Source organism: Hermetia illucens, chromosome 1 (genome assembly GCF_905115235.1).
Source record: "Hermetia illucens chromosome 1, iHerIll2.2.curated.20191125, whole genome shotgun sequence".
Lineage (NCBI taxonomy): Eukaryota > Metazoa > Arthropoda > Insecta > Diptera > Stratiomyidae > Hermetia > Hermetia illucens.
The window spans coordinates 184,804,026-184,827,448 of record NC_051849.1 but is presented as its reverse complement, the minus strand read 5'-3'; the positions used below and the strand labels follow the sequence as shown (position 1 = coordinate 184,827,448).

At 42.2% G+C, this 23,423-nt stretch overlaps 1 protein-coding gene across 7 annotated transcripts in view; it reads left to right on the top strand.

Moving 5' to 3' along the window:
• Window positions 1-23,423, top strand: part of LOC119647497 (mitogen-activated protein kinase-binding protein 1) — a 394,909-nt gene that overhangs the window by 196,753 nt on the left and 174,733 nt on the right. The window contains exon 1 of one of the 7 annotated variants that reach the window (XM_038048489.1): window positions 1,353-1,879. The exons of the other annotated variants lie outside the window; for them this stretch is intronic. Coding sequence (XP_037904417.1) covers window positions 1,856-1,879 — 24 coding nt within the window. The 5' untranslated portion in view covers window positions 1,353-1,855. Of the gene's footprint in view, window positions 1-1,352; window positions 1,880-23,423 lie in introns of those variants that run through there. 7 annotated transcript variants of the gene reach the window in all.

Below are 23,423 nucleotides of genomic sequence, written 5' to 3'. Positions count from 1 at the left end.
CACCATGTTCGAATCTCGGGTATATATTGCTGGATATTCAGATAGATTAGTATAGACGAACTTCTCTTGCTTTTCGTCCTAGAAAAACTGATCCAAATATCAAGAGATACAGAAATAATTCCGTAGCCTACACAATATCGAAATCTATAAGCGATACCATGACCGTCCGGTTGTGGATAAAATCCGGCTCAATAGGTTACGGTGGGCGGGTCACTTAATCCGTATGGATAAGAATGATCCCACCCGGAAACTCTATAAGGGCAATATCTATGGTAGAAAAAGAAGACGAGGCAGACCCTGCCTAAGATGGAGCGATGGTGTAGGTCAGGACGCCAGACAGCTTTTCGGGATATCGAATTGGTGGACCTCGGCGCAAAACCGGGATGTCTGGAGTTCCTTATTAAGGCAGGCCTAGACCGGATACCGGTTGTTACGCCGTTGATGATGATGATAGAAATAATTAAGACTTGTTAGCACTGATGAAGGGAACAAGTGGTTCCCGAAATATCGGTATTTGCAAGATCAATAAATATTACTAACGAATAGAAGAAGTGTTCAAATAATTTAACCGCTAGAAACGCCCCGAAATTACGCTTAGAAGAGATATTGGTATCTGCAACAGGAATTGTTTACACTGATAGATTCTGCAGGAAAGTTTTCTTGCCCTTTTCTGATAATGCAAGTGGCCCAAAGATGTCAAGCAAAAAAAAGGGGGGGGGGGGAGGATTGCCTAATTCTGTAGAATATGCAAACCTGCATTGCACCGACTGTGACCTCGTGTGAAGTAAATCAATTTTTTTTTACGATGGTTCCGATATCCCAACTCGATGTAGGTCAAGGCTGTCCCCCCCGTTGCTTATCAGGTGAAACCAATTAACCAGAAGGAATAATAATGCGCTCCAATCTACATACTGAGAAGAGGCGTTGATTTTCTGAATTGAATCTATAGATGAATGCGGGAATCTTTTGGGTCCCGAAATAGATTGTTCATCCAGTGTCTGAGATAAGATCTTCATTGTGTTCAGCCAAAGCTTTTCAGGTTGATTATTTTTTGTTCACCTGTGCGCATAAGTCGGAAACACCGTTCTCACAGTCATGCTTGCGTCGACTTTCACTGCAATGAAAAAATAAAGTAAAATTCTGGTTGCATGTAGCCGCTAGCGTTCCACTCGCTGTTGTAACGCCGCCATCCACTCTCGGTACCAAGTCGGCCCCAACTTCGACTCCGTCCTCAAATCTCTTTTCGCGGTTCTATTCGCTGTCGTCGTCACAGTCGCCTCGCTGTCGACCCGATCGACTATTTTTTTTCTAGCATGAACGACTATCATCTTCATTACAAGCTCTAGAATCGCCGGAACTCTGGGCTTTCAACCGCATTAGCGACGCGCGTTCAGTTAGTTTTCGGAGGAATCTAAGAGTACACAAAGTACCGTCTATTTACCTGGTTGTGAGATGTTAATCGCGAAGTGATCTCGCTCCCGTGGTCGGCCTTGGCTAATTACCCCCTTATCGGAATTGATAGTGTCGCCCCATCGTTATCACGGTATCGACTATCGTTACAATCGGTGACGTCACAAAGTTACACGTTCAACGGTCACATGCGAGGGGTTGAAGATACAAGATCGCTAATTGTACTGACCGCGATTGATTTCAATTTTAACCCCCGCGCCGGTCGCACTTTTACGCAGTGATCTTGAGTGTGCGCGGAACCATAACATAGGCGTGAAGGTCAGCTGAGCATCAGATTTATCATAAAAAAAAAGTGGAAAAAGTTTGGTCGGCGTTTCACGGAGCAGTGAACCAGAGATATCAGAAGCATCCGTGAATGACTTGACATCCAGCAATTGGCCCATAAATGGCTTACGAACGGTGCGAAGAAGTGAGTACTTGGATATTGACACCGGTACCCTGGTTAAGTTAGCTAAGATGTCAGCTTCTGCTGGGAAATGGGACTACCGGTCGGGCCGATAACGGCGCTTTGTGGTCAAATGGTTGAACTTCTTTGGCTGCTTGCCTTTCTGCACACACTCAGTCGACGTAAATCTCTTGGTAAATAGATTGTCCCTGCAACACGTGCATGATACACTAATAATAGATCTGGTGCAGTCACCTTTAGTCACTCCGTCGAAGTTATGCTTTGTATCTTGATTTAGTGATCGTGATTTGGCTGAGAGGTGCGACCCAGATCACGACCAGTGGGGCAATGTTTTCGAATAATGTTGAATGTACCAACGTCCCATTGTTAATCGTTTAGCGCTGATAAATGGCATATTGAATATGTAGTAAATGCCATTCTAAGGCATTGAGCAAGGAGTTGGATGGAAATGATAGTGTATGCCCAGCGATCTCGCAAGAACCCAACATTCCCTTTCGAAATCAATCTGTCTCTGGTTAACGAATGTAACACTCAAATTAAAATCAATGAACCATTTTAGGTTACTTTTTCATTCAACGTTGTCCTTGATATGAGCCCCCTCCTAAAAAGTAAGCAAAAAAGATGCATCTACTATTTAGTTTGCTTCATTGCTAACAATCGACAAATAAGGAGTTCTTAATTAAAACGAGAATACCCAGAGCTCTAAAATTTGCAATTCGGATGATTTATCAACACTTGGATAATTGACTCTCGCTAAAAATTGTAGGCGTTTCGTGTATTGCGTTATTTTTTCATAATTTTCTCTCTAATTCGGTTTGGAAATGGAATATGAAAATTTTGTTAGTTATGAATTGAAAAACCCAATCACACTTCAATCTCCGCCCCATGTGGGTGCTATTTATAATGAACTGGGGATGTTGCAATGATCTCGAGTAATTTGTCCAAAAATGGAATGATCCCCTCATGCAACACGGTCTTAGATTGAATCTGAATAAAATTAAATTTTTGATGATCGATCCCCATGAAACAGGCACAATCACTGTCAATGGCAGTGACCTGCCTAGAACTGAGCGATTCAAATATCTTGGGTCAATGCTATCAACAGAGAACTGCGTTATGAAATTGTTTCATGCATTAACGCAACCTAGATGAATTGGCGTTCCACAGTTGCTGTTCTTTCTAATCGACGTATCAACGACCGTTTCAAATCTAAAATTTACCTCAGTGCTGTCCGCCCTATTGTCCTCTATGGTTCTGAGTGTTGGCCGACTTTAAAAAACAATGAGCGGCGTCTTGCGGTAATGGAGACGAAGATATTGTGTTGGACTAGTAGCGTGATACGCTTTGATCACATCCGAAATGAGGATATCTGCGATCGATATGGGATTGCTCCGATCGTAGAAAAATTGTGAGAGAGGCGTCTTGGGTGGTATGGTCATGTAATTCGCGCCGATGAGAACTCATTCGTCAAGAGTGGTCTGAACGTCGAAGTTGATGGCCAACGACCAAAAGGCTGGCCGAAACAACGATGGCTTGAAACGCTAGATGGATTTGAAATAATAAAAAATTGTTTTTCCTATTCGCTACTGTTGATTTATTGGTCTTGCAAATACCGATATTTCAGGAACCATTTGTTCCCTTTATCAGTGTTAACAAGTCTATCTAGAAATACCGCGTAAATACACTCAGACCCTAGATGGAGATTTGAAAGCCTCGCGATTGTATCCAGATCAGGCTTTTGGTAAAACCAAATGATGAAACCCATCACCACGAGCCAACCCCGCTTGTGAACGGGACAAAGGCTGAAGAAAAAAAAAAGATTTATACCGATGAAGTCGAATTCTAGGAAAATTCCGGAATTCACTTTTGTTGTTCAAATGTAAGTTTTGTTTAAAGTTTGAGGAAACCCTGCATAAACGCTTATTTTGAAGCAAACAAATGGAGGCCAATATATTAGGTTGTTGCACATTAAATGACCGATTTGGTACTAAAATTTGAGACGACTGTAAAGCTCACAAAAATTTATTTAATTAATCAAAATAGGTGCCAGTCGATTCAAAACGCTTCTCCCAGCGAAATACAAGAGCATGTATGTCAGTTTCGTGGAAGTCCAATTTTCGGGTGTTGATAAACTCGTCGAAGGCAATTTTGATGGCCTGTTCATTCCTAAATTGTTTTTCCGCGAAAAAATGATCCAAATGCTTAAAGAAGTGGTAGTCGCTTGGCGAAAGGTTCGGTGAATATGGTGGATGAGGTGGAGTCTCATACTGCAATTCGTTCAACTTCTGAACCGTTGTTCTGGATGCAAGATGTCGTAGATTGTCGTGAAGGAGTATCACACCGTCTCTGTTGACTAATCTCGGCCGTTGAATACTCAATTTTTGGTGCATTACCATGCCGTAAGGGCATGCGGAACCCATTTGTCGAGCTTTTTCACCTTTCCAAGTTGATGTAAGTGCTGGAACACTATCGAATAGTGTACGCCCAATTTCTCTGCGATGTCTCTCACAGACTGACGTGTGTCAGATTCGACTAGCAAGCGCAGCTCGTCGTTGTCAATCGATAGTCCTGGATGTCCACGTGGCTCACTTTGAAGGTTTGTGTCGCCTGACCGGAATTTTTCGAACCACCGCCGTGTGGTTCGTTCGCTTACCGTATCGCCTCCAAATACGCTGTTAATGTTCCTGGTCGCCTCTGCTGCTTTATGATCGAGTTTGAACTCATACAGAAAAAGTATACGTTCTTGGCTCTTTTCCATCCTTTTTAAGGTTTTGTTTGCAAAATCGGATCAATGTCTATCCCGTCTGTTTTTTTTGTTGTTGTTATGGAGGTGGAAATCTTCAAAAGTCTCTGGTCTGACACGCCAGAATGTGGAATTTTTACCCACTAAAACCACCCTCAACTCCCTTCCTACCCCGTGGAACCACTTTTATGCAGTACATCACGGAGCAGAGTTAGCTTACTCTAGCTAGGTCTCCTTCCGTCTTCTCGCGGGTGGTCGTAAGTGCGCCTTCCTCACTTCTTCTGTTTTCGCAGTTTATCATGGAATTGATCGCATCCCAGTCTACCTGCCAAGCTACCATTCTCTGGACAAAATTTTCCAGTGATAACACTTCACCTAGAGATTCCTCCTTTCCTCCACGAAATTATGACATTGGAAGAATACGTGCGCTGGGTCCTTTGGGACTCCGTCGCAGTTTGGACAATTGGGTGAGGTGTCCAATCTAAACCTGTACAGGTATTGACGGTATCCTCCATGGCTGGTGAGAAACTGGGTGAGATTATAATTGATCTCCCCACGCTTTCTCTCCAGCCACTCCCCGATGGAAGGGATCGACCAGTAAGCCCAACGACTCTTTTCTGACTGGTATGGTAAGCCATCTGCTTATGGATCTCTCCCTTTCGGCTTTTTTCACTTGCGATAAGGGTATGGTATAAATGTTCATCATTCCGGTTGTCAGAATGTCAATCGACATCATTCCTGAGATGACGAACGCTGCATCGTCTGATATGGTTCTGAAGACAGAACACACCCTTAAGGCTGTTCTTCTGTAAACTGTACTCAGTTTATATGCATTGCCTAAAACCTGCAGCGCGTTTCTCCAAACTGGGACTGCATACAGCATGATAGAATTTACCACCCTGGATATGAGCATCCTGCAAGTATGCTACGGTCCTCCTGCTTTTTTACAAGTATGCTCTATGTGCTGCTTAAAATTGAGTTTTCCGTCTATCATCACCTCCAAGTATTTGATGGCCGGCTTGGAAGTGATGAAAGTCCTGGGGGGTTTAACGTGATTACCTGCCGTGAAGGCATAATCCCACGGTTCTCTTCGGATACGGATTGATTTTAGCACCACAATCAAAACCTCGCCATGCAACCACAGCGGTCCTGGTTTATACTGAGTGCAGGCTCAGCATTTATACCAGTGGATGCGAGGCCTATCTAACACCTCTGCAGCAACTAAGGAGTACGGCGCCCGAGTTGTACAGCACAACTCCACGCTCGAGCTCCGAGGAGCTCTGCCCGCGATGTAGGCATAACCACAACCACCATGAAACTTCCACTAGGGGGACAACCGCAAATAACCGAACCGAGAACACATCCTCCAGGAATTCTCCTGGAACATATGCTCTCAAGGGGCCATCCCGGTTCCCATGGAACCAGATAACCTCCGGTGAGGCTTCGTGGCTGAAGCCACTTCAGATGAGTCCCTTGCAGACTCGGGTTTGATCGCCCTCCTCGAATATGTGGGGACGGAACTCCCCAACGGGTGGCTTGGAAGTGATGATACGATTCCCGATTGTAATGCAGGCGTAATTTCTTTTGTGGCGCTTAGTGATGAGGACCGCTTCCGTCTTTTCCTCCGCGAGTGCCAGTTCAGCACTCTCTAACCAAGCCTTACCAACACTGATTGCTTCGCTTGAGTACAACTCAGAATCCTCCAGATGCTTTGCGACCACAACCAGTGCTATATCATCGGCGTAACCCACCACCGTGGCCTCCTCCGGAACCAGAAGATTAAGCACATCATTATACATGATGTTCCACAGTAATGGGTCCAGTATAGAGCCCTGTGGAACACCCGCGGAGACAACGTACTCCTTGGGTCCATCATCGGTATTATACCAGAGTGTTCGCTCATGCAAGTAGCTATCGATAATAGCGGCGAGGTAGGTGGGAACACCAATCGTCGCCAGAGACTTTCGTATAAGGTTCCAATTGGCCGAGTTGAATGCATTGCTCACATCCAAGGTCACCACCCACAATATTTGCTGTTACAGCCCCTTCCGTGAATTACATTTTCGGCCAAGCCAGTAACCATTTTGATGGCATCAATAGTTGATCTGGCTTTACGGAACCCATACTGCCTATCTGAAAGGCTCCCTTGGCTTTCGACGACTGGAAGTAATCTATTATAAACAACTCGCTCCAACCTTTCCCCCATAGTGTCTAGAAGACATATGGGTCTATAGAAGGACGGTTCCCTCGCGGTTTGCCAGTCTTAGGCAGCAGCTAGCACCAGCTTCTGTCGCTCCCACGGTGCAGGGAAGATTCCCTCGGACATGCACGTTTCGAACAGCTCCGCGAACATATTCGGTTTACATTGGACGGCAAGTTTGAGGGCCTTATTCGATATGCCGTCTAGACCCGGGGCTTTGCTGTCGCCTATTCGACTGTAGATCTCCAGCAGCTCGTCCCTGGTGACTGGTGGAATCGGCGTCACATTCAGGGGACACTGGAAAGTGTCAGTACCCCCCCTCTTGTTGGGGAAATAAACCCTGGATTATTTTCAACAAGAGGACAGAGCACGTGATTTGCGGAGATAATCGGCCTCTGAATCTGTCACGATTTTATAGGCGCTACCCCGCGGATTTATGTCCGCTTCCAAAGAGAACTCCTTAAAACATTCCCTCTTACTCCGCTGGATAGCGAGCTTGAGGTTCTTGCGGGCTTCTCTGTAGCCATGCTCCTTTTGCCCTTGATCGATCCTACTTATTGCTCTCTGAGCAGTTCGACTGGCTCTGTAGCAAATCGATCGAAGGCTGGCAAGTTCACTATTCCACCAATAATTGGGTCTTCTAGTGGAGAATGAGCATCTTCTAGGCGTCGACGCGTCACATGCCTTAGAGATGCTTTGTGTAACATGGAGAGCTTTATCCGTGGAGGTGTCTGCTTTGCTAGACAGGTCTAGCCACATTTCCATGAATGTTTGCTCATCCATCGCTTTTGCAGACCATCCTGGTTATTCTTTTGAATTTCAGCTTCCGGGGTGCGGGTCTCCTGCCTTGTGGCTCCGTACTTAGTTCAAAGGTGATCGCCTGGTGCTCGCTGTACGTGAAGTCCTTGCTAACTTGCCAGGACATGTCACGTGCCAGCGCAGGGCTGACAAAAGTCAGATCTACAATTGAACCAATTCCCCCTTTCCTGCCCGTCTGTCTGTCTGTCTCTCCGTCACACGCATTTTTCTCGGAGACTATAGCAGCAATTGACACCAAATTTGGTGGAAAGGTGGCAACTGTGATCGCTCACGCATGCAGTAAGTTACATCCTGTTACGTCGAATTTAAGGGGAGGTCCCCATACATACAAAAGAGGTGTGTACATTTTTTTTCAACAAATATAGTGGGGTATCAAATGAAAGGTGTCGGTCAGTACTTTCCCAAGCTGGTGGTGGGGTAAAATGGAACAAAACAAAAACTTGCAGAATGTCTTCCAGAAAACAGTGGCATGCTCACTGAATAAAAAAAAACGACCAAATTCTACAAATTTTTCCAGTAGCAATGCCACAAAATAAAAGGCAATTTTTTGGCAAACGCATTTAAAGACAAATGTGATTGTAGAAATTCGCGATCTAATCTGCACTACTGTAGAGTTCCTTTTCCATCTAAGGAGTTGTTTTTGGTTTGTCAAAAATTTGTGGTTAAATTGGGAAAGTAAGGTTTTGTTTGACGATGCGATGATTGAGGGTGTAGAGCATATGTCCGAATTTCTCTGCTCTGGGTTCGAATCTTAATCGCCATGGGTGCATGTGTTCGTCTCGCTGCTGTGAGCTTATCACTTGCACAGCGTTAACATTGATGGTAGTGAAATTGAAGCACAATCTAACTGTATGCCCTATGCTCCACCAAGGAGTGAAGAGGAAATACTTAGATTGCATCAAAGCATGGGATAAATATGACAGGGGTCAATAATTTGTTTGTATCTCGCCTGTTCACTGTTTTGTTGATGAGTATAAGGTATCCATACAGTCCCTTTTTAAGGTTTTGTTTGCAAACAAAACCTTATTAAAATCGGTTCAATGTCTGTCTGTCTATCCTTCTGATTGTCTGTCTGTCTATCACACGCACTTTTCTCAGAAACGGCTATACCGATTGACACAAAATTTGGTGAAAAGGTGAAAAGTGTGAACGCTCATACATGCACTGAGTTACATCTTTCTACGTTGAGATTAAGGGGAGTCCTCATACATGCAAAAAGGAGGTGTAAACTTTTTTTTTCACTGAGTATAGTCGTGTTGGGTATCAAATGAAAGGTGTCGATTAGTACTTTTCGATGTCAATCTTAGTTTTGACATTGGCGGGGAGTGGGGGGAAATTTACTAGAAACCCCCTTATGTTTATCCTAGAGTTATGAATGTTATGTTGTTATCCAGCAATATAGACTATAGTATGAAGCATGTTATTCCCAATTTTGATCAGAATCGTAGTATCACTCTCAAAGTTACAGTAGCTCAAAATTGTCCTTACCGTGTAAATTTACTGCAACCCAAAGTATTAAATACCAATATCACACAAAAGTGCGTAGTCTGACATGCCAAATGCATATACATTATGGGCTACATGCAAATGGGATAGTGCTGCACTCAAATATATTCACACAAGAAACAAACAAAACCCTTCATACCTGCGGCGCCGAGCTTCCGGTTTCCCAACTTGTTTGTATTAATTTTTGCCTATTTGATTTTCAACGCTGCTCTAAAAGTGATATGTCTCCAGCAGCGGATCAGTACAAAGATGAACACAAACGTTCCTGATCAAGCGAACCCGAGGTAAGGAGATCGAGAGACTGACGTTCAACCAACTAGACCATCGCATTTCCTTGGCAAATATTATTAATTACTTTCGCCGCATACATTTGATTCTTCCTTTTATTTGTTATTTTTCTTATCTTATTGAAAAAAAAAATTTTTTACAATCGTTACAATGTAGAACTTTTGAACAAGCCAGAATTTCATTACGGGCCCCCATAGTTTGAAGCTATTCGTATGTCAATTTTTACCCTTGCTCAAATTTCATTCCAAAATGAAGAAATGTGATGGACTAAAATGTTTTGTTGGATAAATGAAAAAAAAATTCGTAAAAATATACCTGTTTTGAGCCTTTGAAACCCACCTAACCCCTTAACAACAATTGTCCATTTGCTACGCTACCGTACGGTTAAGTCAATAGATTCGTAAGTCTTGGCATGGTTAGCAAAAAAATAAAATAAATTGAGTATTAAATTTTGACAATCATAACCTTTTCTGTAGACTATGACAGGTTTATGGTATTTCTACTTCAATTTCTTCCAAACAATCTGATGGTGTCACTAATACTGGAAAAACTATCTTTGGCAACTTAACATTTCATAAATGGCTAGAAACTGTGCAATAATCAATTATTTCTACTAATTCAAATAAACTGAAGAAATAGTGCTTGTTTTTCTAATAACATGGATTTTATTGAAAATATTGTAATTTTCTATATATCATTTGAACTAATTTAGTATATATGAATAGTTAGCACAAGGTTGCTCACATTTAAAGTTGGTAATGATAGGAGTATCTTGACTTCTCCAACTTGTGGTTAGTATATTACTCTAAAGATTGTTTTCCCGGTTGAAGTCCTTACCTAGGTTATTGTTGCTTAATCATTTTCATTTTTCCGGCTACTGTAGACTGATCATGATTGAATTAACAAAACATGACTAGAGGCGGATCGAGTCGCTTCAAATGTTATATAATTTAAACAAGTCGGGAAACAGGAAGCTGGGCGCTTCAGGTATGAAAGCTTTTGTTTGCTTCTCCTGTGAGTATATTTGAGTGTAGAACTATCCCATTTGTACGTAGCCCGTTAAGAATATGCATTTAGCATATCAGATTTAGTACTTCGGGTTGTAAATTTACACGGTAAAGACAACTTTGAGCTACTGTAACTTTGTTAGTAATAGTATGATTTTGATCAAACTTGGAGATAATATGCTTCATATTATATTTTATACTACTACCAACTATTATAACTCTGAGGTAAACTTAAGGGGGGTTTTACTCAATTTTCCCAAAAATATAGTAATATACTATTATTAACTTAATTTGAACAGGTATCGATATGGAGAGTATTTTGAGGCCTGGGCACCGTATAGAAGCAACTTCATGATTTTTTCCAGATTTTTCGGTTGGGTAGTTTCTCAGAATAGCTCCGTTAAAGAAATCATCACTTTGCACCCCTCCCACTCCCCGCCTTTTCATTTGATACCCCACATGACTATATTTGGTGAAAAAAAATGTACACCCCCCTTTTACATGTACGGGGACCCCCCTAAATCTCAACGTAGGAGGATATCACTCACTGCATGTCTGGGGGTCCACAGTTCCCACCTTCTCACCAAATTTCGTGTCAATGGGTATAGCCGTTTCTGAGAAAAGTGCCTGTGACAGACAGACACAGACAGACATGAACCGATTTGAATAAGGTTTTGTTTTACAAACAAAACCTTAAAAATGGCAAAAACAGGTAAAATGAGTGATATCGGCAAAGGAGAAATAATTGCCTTATTCCATAAAAAATGTAGCACACGGCTCAGAGCTCAGAGATGCCATTGGGATAGAAACTGATGTATAAACGGTTCATCGAAGGCTCAGAGAGCGCGGACTTCATGGCCGACGTCCCGCAAAAAAAAGCGTTTTTTAAATGGAAGAGCGCGGAAGGAACGCTATTTATGGGCGAAGGACCACGCAAATTAGACACTGAAACAGTGACAATCTGTAATATTCGCCGATGAATTCCAATTTAATATTTTTGGGGCTGGTGAGATCCACCACGTATGGAGAAGATCAAGTTAGCGATTCAGTGGGAAGTGTATTCAGACCACAGTACGCCAGCCAGTGAGTAGGATGATCTGGGGCTGCTATTCGTTTTATGGTGTGAAAGGGCTTTCATTAATTGATGTAAGAATCAATAATAATAATAATCGTTGGCGCAACAATCCATGTTGGATCAGGGCCTTGAAGTGTGTTAGAGCACTTCATTCAAGACCGTAACGGTACAACTAGGAGGCAATGTGGTCAGCATTGCGCTCGCCCGAGATTATTACCCTGATTTGACTCAGGTACTCATTCACAGCTGAGTCGACTGGTATCCGACGTCAAATCACGATACAAATTCCACTGCCACCAGTGAGATTTGAACCGCGACCTTCCGTACGACAGCCTTGCGCTCTAACCACTCAGCTATCCGGACAGAAGAATCAATGGTTCAGCTTATAAACAAATTTTGGAGAAGCATCGGATATCTTGCATTTAAGAGCAATATCAGTATTCAAGTGGGGTCATTTTTCAGGACCATTCTGTGCCCTGTGTTCCTTTCTCTAGCTGTTTTATAAGAAGTATTGAAGGTTTCCCAATTATTTGACCATTTTTGTTTTGAAGATGCTTAAGTTTCTGACCGAAAACTCAGTAAAGCACTTCACTTGGCCGGGGAATAGCCCAAATTTAGAACGCGGCTTTCGACAGGTTAATGCGCTCGCCACTAATCCACCCAGGCATTTGCTTACCCCAATGTTCTTCCTAATTTTGATGATGTCGATCCTATTCCCTTTTCTCTGCGGCAAGCAAAGCGTCCTTTTTAAGCTGGCCCTTAAAAAAATGAACCGCGAGTTACAGATACAGGTGTCTATGGAAGCGCTTCCTTTGATATCGCATTTCTTTGACGTTTTTTCGAAATCCAAGCGTCGACTTTTGGCATCAACATATTCAGTGAAAAAGTTGTTCAAAATAAAGCTCGCAGATGGCGAAATTCTCTTCAATTTTTCAGTTCTCTTTAATTTTCATCTAAGATTTCAGCATTTCTTCTGTCGAATTCAATGTATCGCTCAAAATAACGTCCAAAGGAGTCGATGGAGCGTCTAATTATAACATTTCCTGCAGGAGCTCGTCAAATGGCTGGTGAATATTTGGCTGCAGATTGCATAACCTTGATTTGGTACTTAATCCAACCACTTGAAAAAGGGCATGGCTTTAAATAGGAAGAAGGATATAGTAACCATGCGAAAGGACAGATTAGATACTACACTATATCTAGATACAATTGATGCCAGAAAAAAAAAATTCAAATCCGCGGATTCGACACACGGGATGACCCCCCTAAAGGGAAATCCGCTTCAGCTTCAATTAATATAATATAAAATTTCAGGGTTTAAACAGCCTGCACGTAGTTGATGGAAATTGCAGAACTATCTGCATTCGTAATATAGAAATAATTCATATTTTCGATAAACATGATAACATCGTCCATTTTGCTGCGTCAACACTGTTAAGCCAATAAATTCACGAGTCCTTATATAATGAGGGCTTTGATACTTTGAAACCATTTCAGCTATAGATAAAAAATAAATTAGTAAAAATTAGTAATCAAAATTTTGACAATCATAACCTTTTCTGTAGACTGAGCAGTAAAGTTGACAAGTTTATGGCGTTTCTACTTCTATTTCCAACAAAGTTAAGAATAGTTTTATCTGGGAAAGAAAACGATCTGATGGTGCCACTAATGCTGGTAAAACTATTTTGGCAGGTTAACATTTTATAAATGGCTAGAAACTGTGCAATAACCATTCATTTCTACTAATCCAAATAAACTGATGAAATAGTGCTAACTTTTCTATTAACATGGATTTTATTGAAAATATTATATTGTATTGTTTCTTATATCATTTGAACTAATTTAGTATAGATTAATACTTATCAAAAGTTTGTTCGCACTTAATTTTGATAGTGGTAAAAGTATCTTGACATCTCCAAATTTCGGTCAACATATTACTCTAAAGATTGTTTTCCCATTTAAAATACTCACCTAGGTTATTGTTGTTTAACTATTTTTATTTTCTCGGCTACTATAGGCTGATCATGATTGAATTAACAAAACATAACAAGAGGGCATCAAGTCGCTTCAAATGTTATATAATTTAAAAAATAGCCACTAATCAAAGAAAGGTCTAAAAGCAAATCAAATAGAAACAATTCAAAGCTAGTCGAAGATGTTCAATAGCATAAATTAATATAAACCAGGACATTTCGCAGATATTGGTCGTTGTACTAGATTAGTTTATACATACGTCCCATGTTCATACCCTGGTTGAACATAGCGTATCCACACAGTCTCTCTTCCTTGTTATTATTTATTTCATTTTTTTAATGAGAACAGTTCAGTTCCATTATCGCCACATTTAATGTTGAGCAAGTGATGCACCTATAGCAGGAAGATAAACACAAAAACGAACACAAACATCCATGACAAATTGGGATTCGGACCTAAAATAGCGAGATCGAGAGGCTAATATTCAACTTATTTGAGCATCGCATCATCATATCGGTTGAACTTCGCAACTTTTCAGTAGTTTGCGAGAAAGGCCAACCATCAACTATAGCATGCAATCAATTCAATAGATTAAATTTGAGAATAAACCAATTTGGAATATTACTAAGAATACAAAAATAAAAAAGAATGTCACGTATGTGCTCATGCATGATCATGTCATCACATCAAACAAAATGTTGTTAATTGGCTCTAATTAGAAAGGTCCACGATGCGTTTTCAAGTATTTTTCCTTGTTATCTCTCTCACATCTTTTCTAATTCAGAATTCCTAGATTGCCAAAAGTGGTACAAACGTTCTTATCGAGAAAGGCTAATTCCGCTGAGATTTGACCTATTCGTTGCCTGCGGAAGCTTACATATAGTTATAGCTATGTAACGTCCACTTTATTTTAATCATAACACTTAGCTGAGCAGAAGAAAATTCAAATTTCCCACTACAATTCACACATGACTGCTTTCACGAGCAAGAATTTGCTTTAGCTAAGCTTGAGAACGAGTAGAAGATACCAGATTTGAAGGTTCCTCCTGAAAAAAAGAAAAACCTGATTTCGGGGTGCTATAACTTCCAAGTTTTGTAATGTTTCCAGAACTGTTCCAGCTTGGCGAGTTCATCAAGTATGACCTCACAGCGCTCACAATTTGCAAGTAACATTTTTTTAATGTGATACTTAATTTGTTTGCATGGTAAGTGGTCGTAATTCGATGTCGCAAGTGACAACGCTTTGGGTTGTCTTCTACTTCTAAATGTAAAAGTGTGAGTCGCTGGATGGCTGTATTCCTCTTCATGTGTTTCTATTTAACAATTGGTACACGAACTGGATGCTTCTCGCTCAGATAATGTTTTAAAATACACCGTGGACGCTGCTCTAGATTATTTAATTATAAGCATTTGGGTTTTGTTGATGAACGCGTACAGCCTACTTCTCGAGTGCTTTATTGTTAGCAAACATAATCAAGTGTTGATAACAATGAACAGTGCGAACCAGCTAATTGGAACTGATTTCCGATTCAAACGATGCTTCGCGTGTGGCGACATTTAAATTTTTCAATAGTCACAGTTTCTGTAACTGACTTCATCTGGTTTCCGCTAAGATTAAAGATGCAGTAAACTCTCTTTTTCAAATCAAACTTTTTCACTTTCCAAAAGTCGTTGCATTTTCAATATTACTTTTTCTCCAAAAAAGTAAAACCGTGAAATTCTGCTTAGCACACTTAGCTGGCTGGGCAACCAAAATACAATAAAATATTTTTTTTACAAACAGTGATACGTTCCTCACATTGTGCCTACTATTATTGAATTCATTATTATCTGCGCAGTAGCTTTCTGTAGATTGAGAACCTACGCTCCACCGGAAGAATTGATCCCAAAGCGGATGAACTATCAATATGTATGTACATACGCATGCTTACTTAGATATGATTATGATAAAACGGAAGAGCTTATGTGAAATTCAACTAAGTAGATACATTCTATTAAAGTAAAGGTGCTGATTTGACCAATCGAACTGTGTTGTAAAACGTTGGAAGTTATTAGCGTCAAATTCAGCAAGGTTGCAGGTAGATTATGAAAGGAATGATTCATTGTCCCCCCCCTCTAAATTGGAGTTGAAATTTATTCCTAGAGGTAGGTGCATACAGCCCTCAACCGAGAGACTGGAATCTGGCATGCAAAGTAGTATTACTGGAGCGAGTGAAATGGGCATTTAACTCGTTCCATAGATACAAGTCTGCAGGTCCGGATGGCATCATCTCTGCGCTAATAATAGAAGGAATGGATGCCCTGGGTCTACACATTCGGAATATATATCGTGCATGCCTTGCACACGCTTATATTCCAATTATCATAAATGGCGGGATGTGAAGGTGTTGTTCATTCCCAAACGAGGAAAACCCACTTACACAGACGCAAAAAGCTTTCGACCGATCAGCCTAACGTCCTTTCTGCTAAAAGGATTAGAATGACTAGTAGATCTGTTCATAAGGGATACACACATTCCTAAGTGGCCACTTCACCATAGGCAACGCGCCTACCAGAAAGGCAAATCCACGGAGACAGCACTCCATGAACTTACGGCAAAAATTGAAAAGGCGATGTCCGAAAAAGAATACGCCTTAGGCGCATTCATGGACATGGAAGGTGCCTTCAATTATGCCTCATTCGCGGCAATTTGTGGTGCGGCAAGGCAGCATGGAATCGAACCGCTGCTAATCAGTTGGATCCTTCACGTGCTAGAGTGGAGAAAAATCCACATATCGGTCGGCCACAAGTCTATTGAAGCAGGATGTCTCAGAGGCTGTCCACAGGGATGAGTTCTCTCTCCACTGTTATGGCTCTTGGTAATAGATACCCTGCTGTGGCTCCTGGAGGACAAAAAAGTCTTCGCGCAAGCATTTGCGGACGACCTAGCCGTAATAATTACCGGCAAGTTTGCGGATACAGTATGTGGCCGCTTGAATGTAACTCTGCATGTAATCCACAGCTGGTGCCTCCGCAATGGACTCACGGTGAACGCTAGGAAGACTGGACTAGTTATGTTCACTAGGAACGTCAGGTGGAGCAGCTATACGCTACCCACCTTAGCAGGGGCGGAAATCGGCCAACGACGCATATAGGCTCGATACCATTGGGGCGTGAAAAGGCGGCCAATCAAACGGTCATGCGTCTATCTGCAAATTCCTTGAAAAACATCCGGTAGCCCTGATGCCGACCGATCATATGGTTTCCAGATTCGTCTTTGAAAAGACATACACTGTCGTAATCACCGAAGGAGAAGAATGGTCGACAAGTGGCCATGAGTCTTTTCAGATTACAGACCTAATAATCTTCACCGACGGGTCAGTTATGGAGGATGGACCGGACGCAGGGGTGTTCTCGGAGAATTCGATTATAGAACAGGCCCGACCCCTCGGAAAAATTACGACCATATTCCAGGCGGAGATATATGCCATTTCATTGGCAGCAGAAAAATGTCTGCGACAAAAATGGAGGGGTCGCACCATTCGAATCTGTTCCGACAGTCGGGCAGCATTATCAGCACTTGATGGCAACAACATATCAAGCCAGTTGGTATGGAGTTGTCATCAGGTGCTGCTGAAACTTGGCCGACTGAACGAAACATTCCTGATGTGGGTGCCGGGGCACTCTAACATCGCCGGTAATGAGGAGGCTGACAGACTGGCTCGCCGAGGGTCTGGATCCACAATGGTGGGGCCAGAACCAGCTCTTGGAATCCGACCATCTACTCTGAAGGGTGAAATTGCAAGAATTCACGCAACCGAGTGGAGAAATTTAGACTCTTGCCGGCAAGCGAAAATCCTTGTGAAAGAGCCTAGGGCCACTAGAGCGCCATTTTTGGTTGTCCCTTAAGAAGTGGGACATGAAAACCCTAGTAGGGCTTTTGACGGGACACTGCCCCATAAACTACCATATGGAAAAGATTGGGGTAGTGGTTTCGGCTGTGTGCAGCCAATGTGAGGAGGAGGAGGAGACGGCCTTGCACTTTTTATGCAGCTGCCCGGCATCCTCAGATCTCAGACGAAGACACCTTGGCAAGGTTTTCTTCAATGAAGAATATGCACACTCTCTGCCTCTGGAGAATGTTCTAAGATTCGCTAAAGCCTGCGAACACCGTAGGCGGGAAGCCATTGAATAGACAACTTACGGGGATAGTACAATGGGCCTAACAATGGCCTGAGTGCTCGGAGCTGCGGCTCTCCCCAGTTAACTAAACTAAAACTATTCCTAGAGAAAGAGCATGTGCACCTCAGGATGACCGACGAGCAGATCGGAGTGGAGAAAGAGTGTAAGCTTCTCGGAAAATCGGAGGGTAGTCGAAACGCACTGGCAGGAATCAACACCAATGGCATCAGCGAATGCTCTATATCGCACATAGGAGCCAACTCTATATGTTATATATTCCATTATGTGCTTCGGATCTATCTGTGGATACTCATAATTTTTTCCGAGGTTCAATTGTTTCTCTCAGTTTCGAATTTTCTGGTGAAATTCAGTCAAAGTAATCAACTGCAGTTCATCGTCTCTCAATCATATTAGAATCATTTTTTGAGGTTTCGTGTAAAACAAAACCTTATTAAAATCGATTCACTGTCTGTCTGTCACACACATTTTTCTCCAAAACGGCTAAACCGATCCGAACGCAATTTGGTGGACAGATGGGAACTATGAAATCCCACGTATACAGCGAGTGGCATAAAGTGAGACAGGACCCATTTTCGGAAACTACCCAACCTAAAAATCCGAAAAAGACCAAGGTTGTGCATTTAGATGAAATCTAGGCCTCAAAATATGTCCCATTCCGATATCTGATCAAATAAACTTATTAATAGTATATTACCAACTTTTAGGGTATTGTAGGACCGGCAAAGCCTCGGGATCGGAGAGTGGAAGTAAATCTCGAGCTCCGCGAAGGGTACATCAAAAATGTCCGCATTACGTGTGTTATGAGACGAGGCGATACTTAAAGTAATATCCGAATTGGCGGAGCAGTCCATCAGCCAATTGAAGAGTTTAAAAAGAATACAAATATCAAGGAAGAAACGGCGTTGCTGTAGGGAGGGGAGATTGAGGGGGCGGAGTCGTGACTGATAATCAACCCGTGCACGGTTCTTTTTGTGAAAGAGGGTCCGAGTGAATTTGCGTTGTACAGCTTGAAGATCGCGGCAGTCACGGATGCGGAAGGGGGACCAGACTACACACCAATATTCAAGGATGTTTCTAACAAGAGATTTGAAAAGTGTTAAGGAGGGCTGGATTGAGGTAAAATTGGAGAACGAAGGTAGGATAAAACCAGACATTTTGCAAGCTCTATTGATGATGTCAACGAAGTGGGAATTGAAACGAAGTTTGTCGTCGAATAATACACCCAGGTCTTTGAAGGAGGTCAGTAGTGAAAGGGGTTCTCCACTGAAAGAATAGGAAAAGGGTGTTGGGAGGGTTTAAAGGAATAGGGCATCTACTGGCGTTTGTTGACATTCAGTGTTAGCTTGTTGGCCGAACACGAACGGACTAAATTATCAAGGTAGGACTGGAAGAGAGCACCGTCCAACAGACACGAAACAGAGGCAAACAATTTAAGGTGGTCTGCGTAAAGCAAATACGGGTAGCTGAGGATGAAAGCGAGGTTATTGATAAAAAACAGGAAGAGGAGCGGGCCAAGTATAGAGCCTTGGGGAACATCAGAGGAAGGAGAGAAGGAACGAGCTGAGTAACCATGAAAAGAAACTTTCCAGGAAATGTATGAGAGATAGGAGGAGAGCCAGGAGATGACTGAGGCAGGGAAGTCTAATAATGACAGTTTAGAGAGGAGAATGGTCAACGATATCAAAGACTTTAGAGACATCGGTATAAGTAGCATGTATCTCCTGTTGTGAATTCAAGCATTTAGCAACAAAGTTGGTAAAGACCAGGAGGTTTGAAGCCGTTGATCTATATTTCACGAAACCATGCTGCTCTTTGACAATGAGGTGATCGAAGTGCGCGGTCAACCAATCGTTGACGTATCTTTCGAGGATTTTGGAGCAAGAGGAGAGAAGAGAAATGGGGCGGTAGTTCACAGCAAGGGAAGGGTCTCCGCTCTTGAAGATAGGGATGATAAGAGCCTCTTTCCAGAGACGGGGAAAGTAGCATTCATCCAGACTTTTGTTGTAGATTCTACTCAGGGGGAGGAGGATTTAAATATCTCGGGTCAAGGCTATCAGCCAATGGAGAACTGCGTTATGCTCCTCATATAGGGAAACACAAAACCTTTTATACCTGAAGCGTCAAGCTTCTGGTTTCTCGACTTGTCTTATCTGTAAGCTAGTGGACAATCACTCTTTCATCCCCTAAAGGTATCATCATCAAGGGCGCAACAACCGGCATGCGGTCTAGGCCAGCCTTAATAAGGAACTCCAGACTCCCGACTTTGCGCCGAGGTCCACCAATTCGATATGCCTAAAAGCTGTCTGGCGTCCTGGCCTACGCCATCGCTCCATCTTAGGCAGGGTCTGCCTCGTCTTCTTTTTCTACCATAGATATTGCCCTTATAGACTTTCCGGGCTGGATCATCCTCATCCATACCGATTAAGTGACCCACCCACCGTAACCTATTGAGCCGGATTTTATCCACAACCTGACGGTCATGGTATCGCTCATAGATTTCGTCGTTATGTAGGCTACGGAATCGTTGTATTCTCCTATTCTTATTCTTCCCGTTTGACCAGTGCGATTTGATGTTGTTGGTTGGTTGGTTTTTGGTGGCGACGTTGCCACCATATATTCTGTCTTGCCTTCATAGATGTGCAGCCCAGGATCTCGCGCCGCTTGCTCGACCTGGATGAAGGCAGTTTGTACCTCTCGGGTGGTTCTTCCTATGATGCGGATATCTCCAGCATAGGCCAGTAGTTTTACGGACTTAAAGAGGATCGTACCTCTTGCATTTACCTTAGCATCACGGATCACTTTCTTGAGGGCCAGGTTAAAGAGGACGCATGATAGGGCATCCCCTTGTCGTAGACCGGGGCGAGAATGATTGGCAAAATCCTTATCAACATGCTTTTTAGTAGGAAGTTGTTAGACCCATATTCAGTGTCAAAGTTTTTTAGAATTGACTTTGATTGGATTAAGGTTACTAGATCCCATTTTGGTAGATTCAAAACTTTCTACTTTTTTTATTTTCCTCAAAGATATAGACTCAGGTTCTCGATCTTTAAGGTGCGGACAAGACCGTCGAAAGCCATCTTTTCTGATCTAGCATCTTCTTGAGTTTCGAATCGTTTTCTGCTGCCTACCCTTTCCAGTTTGATAGGTTTTATTTCTTCACATACCAGTATAATGTTACTGGAGTGGTATTTTCCGGTTTTTTCAGCATTCCTCTACTAGTTTCATATCCTTCATAACTTTATTCTGTCAGTCTCATTTTTACTAACAAACTTTTGGGCAGTCACAGCTTTGTCTGCAGCTTCTATGTGAAAAAATGTTATTCATTTGTTGAACCATTTTCTTCCTGGGCCCTGAATCTCTATAATTCATTAAAAATTTGGTGCTTTAATCATGTTTCTAAGCACATCTTACTTGCCAAAAGGTGGTGGTGAAGTGATCTTTGCATCTCTTCGATTGTTCATCATCGAGGCTGAGAAGTCGACCGTTGACATCCTTTGTAGGGCCATCGAAAGTTTTGTGCGACCACATGCAAACTCTTTCGTGATGTGGTATACATTTCTGAAATTACTGCGCTTTGCGGCATCTTCTATTGCCCTGACTAGCGCAATTCTCTCTTGTTACGGTGTACACTAGGCTGAACTTCTCCGAATTTCGCTCGATATCGGAGTTCGAGCGCGTCACGCTCGCCATCACTCGCGCGTAGTAGAACCTTCAGTCCATTCCGTTCATCGATCCGCTGCCACGATTCCCCAGCCAGATCTTATGAAGAACCTTCGGGACGCGGCCGATGACCTGTTTAAGATCCGAGGAAAGAGCATTTTTTATGGCGACTCAATGCTCATCGATATTCTCAGGTGCGTTACTCAGTATATCTGCCGCTCGATCTCCCACTATGGAGCGACCGCTGGGTCATGCAAACGGTCGATGTTGAACTTAGAGGGTCGCAGCTCTCCAGCCCTGTGAGAAATTTCCGTCGCCAAGATCGTGTTTCTCCATTACATGTTCAAGCAAGGTGTTGTCAGATCCCACTTTGGCATTCAGATCACCCATTACGAGCACAATGTCACCTCTAGGAAGCTTCCCCTGTGCTGCATTTAATTGCTCGTAGAAAGCATCCTTCTCCACTATGTCGGAAGTCTCTGTTGGTGCATATTGTGTGATGCTCCTTAACCTGGACCGGAATTTAGCAGTTAGAAGTCTGTCAGAAATCGGCTTCTACGTGAAGAAAGCGCGCCTTGCTGTAGCCATCAAGAACAACTCGACATCAGATTCGCGTCTGATACCACTTGGCTTTTCAAAGTACAAAAGCACATTGCTGCAAGTGGAAGAGGAGAGATTGCCAGCATCTTACTTCACTTAGGTCCAGAATGTTCAGACTTTGAGTGTATTCTTAGGCCCGAACTTACCGGGCTATAATACTACCTCAAGATATAAGTGTCTGTTGTTCTACCAGCTGCAACGGTCGATTACGAAGGAATTGCTATACACAAGTATTGTGGTAAGAAACACAAACAGTTTCCGGTTTCGTCCAGGGTAGAGGAAGCTCATCAGATGCTGCCTCACTTTCACCTTGGGAGTAGCCTGACTGCACTGGTTTCTACCTTTATATATAGATCTGATATAGAAGTTAAACAGTAAACTGATTGCAATCGTGCTATTTAAAAGCGGTAGCACCTGAAGAGTATATTGTGGTTCTGGGCGGAACTGTCACCTAAAATACTTGTTAGTCTACTATGGCATTCGAAATCTGGAGTTAGAAAAATGTCTAATTCCGACTTTTCCGTTTCTCTATTACAGTTTTGTTCCTTAAAAGACATCCAATTCTTTATAGACATCTTCTATGTATAATAATCTCATTCGTATTCTGTAGACGTAAAGGAATATTTTTCATTTTTTTCGGAAACAATGCTAAGCCAATCTTTTTGTACTTGCCTCTAAGCACACAGAATATCATCTTGCTTCGAATGAAATTTTATTATTCTCCAAGAAAAGCCAAAAATCGACCAACACTCGTTACTAATGCAAAAAGGATGTGGGCTGGAAAAAATGTATTCTCAAAACATAGGAAAGATGAAATCGAATCTTTTATATTCGTGTTAAGTACACGACCGCTATCAGAACTTATTCTCTCTACGTATCCGATCCAGAATAATCAATAGACTGGAAGGTGAATGAATTTTTTTTCTTGACAAATATTCGTATACTGACGAAAAATTATAGCCCGTTTCGTGCATTCACGTAAATGGTAGTCTCTTTAGAATTTTCCATGGAGACCGTAATATTACTTGATTTGTGGTTGGCATTGAAGGAACACGACCTATTGAAACCAGAAGTCGAAAATTGAAATATTTTTACTATAGAGTCCCGAAAGGATTACGCTCAATTCGCAGCTTTCATTTCCCGTCTGTTAATCCTGTTGGAATTTTCTTCCTTATGTCCTACCATATCCTTCGTAATGTGCTTTCGTTGTTTATTGCTCTTAAATAAATTGCACTCTTATCCTTTGACGCAGCCAAGAGTGTTAAATGTTTTTTATTCTGTTTTATGGAAAAGTCGTGTTGTTCACTTTCGCTTGGAGAAATATTGAAAGATATTTCACCTTTCCTTTGACATTTGTAAGGAGAGTAGATAGGGTATTAGGTTGGATAAAAAATTTTCTTTATTACTTCAAATAAACAAACTTTATTGGAATATCTTCCAGCAACCTGTGGTTGGAGCCATGGTTTCTGGCTGAAAAAAAGCTCCGAGAGAAA